General features: G+C 32.0%; 1 protein-coding gene across 1 annotated transcript in view; it reads left to right on the forward strand.

Moving 5' to 3' along the window:
• The window catches only part of LOC107703135 (izumo sperm-egg fusion protein 1-like), a 5,102-nt gene that overhangs the window by 581 nt on the left and 367 nt on the right, over window positions 1-4,154 (forward strand). Inside the window, exons 2-7 of the mRNA XM_016505666.1 lie at window positions 468-542; window positions 704-787; window positions 1,231-1,326; window positions 1,449-1,567; window positions 2,627-2,780; window positions 2,864-3,032. Coding sequence (XP_016361152.1) covers window positions 468-542; window positions 704-787; window positions 1,231-1,326; window positions 1,449-1,567; window positions 2,627-2,780; window positions 2,864-3,032 — 697 coding nt within the window. The remainder of the gene's footprint in view (window positions 1-467; window positions 543-703; window positions 788-1,230; window positions 1,327-1,448; window positions 1,568-2,626; window positions 2,781-2,863; window positions 3,033-4,154) is intronic.

A 4,154-nucleotide genomic window follows, 5' to 3' on the forward strand; every position in this document is an offset into this window, starting at 1 on the left:
TATTTATTTATTTATTTTTCATTTTCATTCAGTGTAAAGTTTAACTTGATGAACTATAATAACTAAAACTAAAACTGAAATAAAAATGAATAAAAACATATAAAAAAAAGACATTTAAAAAAATCAACTAATAAAAATGACAAAAACACAGAATAAAATTACTAAAACTTTACCTAAAAAAAACAAAACAAAAAAAACAATCGAAATATAAAAAAAAAATAAATAAATAAAAATTTGAGAGGGTGGCAAACCTTGAAAAAGCTCAAATATAAAATAAAAAAATTTTGGTCACTATACCTATTTGTTATTTTGTAGTTTTGATGACTTTGCTATTATTAAAAAACTGGAAAAATGATTATGTGTGTTTAAACCATTTAAACCAATACATACAAGATTGGCCAATTTTTTATGTCTTCAAATAATATTTCTAAATGATTATGTGGAATGCTATCTGATGTTTGCTTTAGATCCTACAACACTCTATCGTGCACGGACAGAATATCAGAGTGAATTCAAGAGGCACTGGAAAGAAGACAGGACAGGTGAGCAATTGTGGATTCAGATTATATACTCGTTCACTTTTTAAGACAAAAGGCTCTAATCTAAGATCTCGTCTTTTCATTTTAGAGCGAAAACATCTAAAAAATTCAGATACTTTACAACTGAAATCATTTAAAACTAATGCTGTGTTGTTCTTGTTTAGATTCTATTCAGTGGGATATGATTAATATAGTGGAGAAAGGAAAGAGAATCCTTCAGAAACATTTGGAGGTTTTTGTTGCCCAAGGTAGGCGGGTGGGCATGCATTGCTATGTTTTTACAGCAATAACCTGTCAGAACATCTAATTCTCACTAATTATCTTATTATTATATCTTACTAATTATCTTTTTTTTTATTATTACTTGTTTTCATAGGTCTGTGTCCAAATAAATGCGGTAAGTACAAATTCGGGATCCCGATATTTCTCTATAATATTGTTCTGAATATATGAACAGTCAAAATGTTGTACACACTTATTCTTTGTTAGTACACTGAAAATAAATTGGTGTAGAAATAAGTTATACTCCATAACCGCTAGTAAATCTCACAAATAATTACAAAGAAACAGCAAGTAACACATGTAATAAATGAAATGTGAAATGGTGGTGTATGTGTCACAGGACACTGAGTATATATGATGTATATTTTATGACTCATTGGGTGTGTGGTTGAATACGGATGCTTGTGTGTTACAGGGTTGTTGTATCAAAGAGTGATGGACTGCACTTCCTGTCAGTATGGGCTCTTTACGTGTTTGTCAGCCACGCTGCCACTAGACTGTGGAGGTGAGACAGAACACCCCCAGATACACACCAGGATGCTTTTAGCTGACTATATTAACACATCACACTCTTTTGTCCTTCTCTCTTCTTTGTATTCTATCTCTCTTTCTCTCTGTTTCTATCAGAGCATCATCTCGAGGCAGATGAAGGAGAGGAGGTGGTGCTGGACTGTTTCCTGCCCTGGCACGCTCTTGTAGTTGGACAGACCGAGTACCATTACTCCTGGCATCCTGGAGAAAAGAATGTACTTGCACACAGACAAACAAACACATTTACTGTTTTCAAAGAATCCTGAAACCATTTTGAATACGGTTTCAGACAACTCTTTCGAAAAAGAAATATATTAAATATGTACTCATTATAATAATATATTTTAATATACTTAAGCGTAATGTTTTCAGAAACGTAGTTGCATGTTATTTGAAAATGAATGAAAATGAATTATAGTTTAAATTGATATTGAATGCAGTTAGTTGAACTTAAGAGAGCTTTTTGACCCAGTTACAGTACATCTTCATAACTAATTTCATTATTTTGTTGTCTTTAAAATTTGGTTAAAGTGTACTGCATCATTTACTGACAAGTATTTTATTTACAATAACTTTAAATGTTATATTGAATAACACTGCAGTTAAAATTACAATCAAGCACTTTACATGTGTTTTAGTATGTGAGTCAACCCATCAAAATAAGAGTAGCTACTTCTTTAAAGCATGACACAAGATTATTAAAATAATGATTTAAAATGTACTTTAAGGTAAAACTTTTATTTTGACATTATTACAAAGTACACTTTTTAGAAGTGTACTTAAGTGTGTCCCACCTTATATTAAGTGGCCTTAACTATGTATGTATACATTTAAATTAATAATTTGGTACCATGCACTTATTGTGTACATACATGTTTTTACATTGCACTTATAATTTAAAAATGCCTGCATGTAATTACATCTGTAATTAATTTATAATTACACTGTTGACCCATCCCTTACACCTTAACCCATCCTTAAACCTACCAATACCACCAAACCTGTGCCTAACCTTACCCGTATCCCACCTCAATAGCAGCAAAAGTGTTTTGCAATACAATATGAACACAATAAGTATATTGTATTGATGCAGGTACATAGTAGTTAAGACCACTTAATATAAAGTGGGACCAGAAACACTTGATAAGCTACAGTTTTAAGTACACTCAAGTACTGATCCTTCCAGAGATCCAGAGACCAGATTACACTGATTCTAATTTGAATCTTTTTACTAAACTGTACTAAAACACAGACTGTTTATTATTCATTGCAAGCTGTCACATGACAGGGAGTATGAAGCGCTGGTGGTGACAGAGGAGTCTAAAATTGTACTCAATCAGCTGAAAGTCAATGAGGAAGGCACGTACCGCTGCCTCTTACAGGATCAAAAGGGGACTGTGCTGTCCCACATGTATTTCAAACTGAAAGGTAAGCGATGTTTATTGAAAGTAATAACTCATTGTGGTCTAGTATAGATTTGTCCTCCTCTCATCTGTCTCTCTTTCCCTCAGTCAAACCACTGCCATCTACAACCCCTAGACTGATTGTGACATTGCCGTCCCTGCCCTCGGGTTATGACGCCACACTTCACAGCCTTCAGAGGAGCAGTTTCATCATTATACTGATTTTACTGACTATACTCAGCATCACAGGCAGCCTTGTCATCATAGTGAACCTCAGGTATGTCATAACAGGATGGTTAGATGCACAGCACTGAACCTATTAAAAAGGGGCTTTTTAATATAGTTTGAACAACAACAATAACAACAACAAAATAGCAAATGGGCCAAAATAAAGATAGGGAAGGACAGAATGAGTCATTAAATGATCAAGCTGTTATTGATCAGAGGCACACTTTTAAGAAGGAGCATTTTGTAGAAAAGTACTTGTGGGTTTTACCTGGATTTTGCTTCACAAAACACATTTATTGGATGCTTTGCATATTTTGTGTTACTATTACTGTATATAGTAGCAGTATTATATTGAAGTCAAATTTCACTTCATACAAGCTTCCATTAAGTGACATTTGTTTATATTTTTATTAATTTTCATATTTTGGAAGACATAAATTAATTATAATCAGGCCCACATGGAATCTGCACCCACAGAAGATCATCAGATTTCCACAGAACTGGAATGGAATTATTTTCGTTGTTTGTTTATGAAATATTGAGGCCAATGTTTTTACTGTTAACTAAAACTATTACAAATCATTTTCATTAATTGCAATAAACCTGAGATAAAATAAAGTATATATATATATTAGATGAAAACTTTAATGAAATGATAAATATTGCCTCGGCAATTGACTGAAATAAATTTAAATTGAAGTACTTAAATTACTAAAATTGAAATACCAAAATCAAGCTAAAAACCAAATAAAAATTAAAAAAGCACCTAACAAAATTACTAAAACTTAAACTAAATTATTATTTTAATGTAAACTGAAAATATAAAAATAAAAGCTAATTTAAAATATTAATACTCGTAATTAATAATACAATAACACAGCTATCAATAATAGTGTACCTTGTTTAAACATATTCTGCAGAATTCCACATATTGTGTGCGTGTGTGTGTGTGTGTGTGTGTGTTTTGCTCAAGTTTACATAGTCTTGCAGAATCTGTAAGATACTGCAAAGAACATATATATATTAATGCTGCAAGGAACATTTTTTAAATCTATATATAAAGTATTGATAAATGTCAGATTCTAAAGGGGTATGTATGAGCTGAGCTGCATATCATATGCATGCATGAGGGTTGGCACATAAAGGGAATGAGAGAATGGAGGGGGAGAAA

The sequence above is a fragment of the Sinocyclocheilus anshuiensis genome, unplaced genomic scaffold (assembly GCF_001515605.1).
Source record: "Sinocyclocheilus anshuiensis isolate Anshui unplaced genomic scaffold, SAMN03320099.WGS_v1.1 scaffold794, whole genome shotgun sequence".
Lineage (NCBI taxonomy): Eukaryota > Metazoa > Chordata > Actinopteri > Cypriniformes > Cyprinidae > Sinocyclocheilus > Sinocyclocheilus anshuiensis.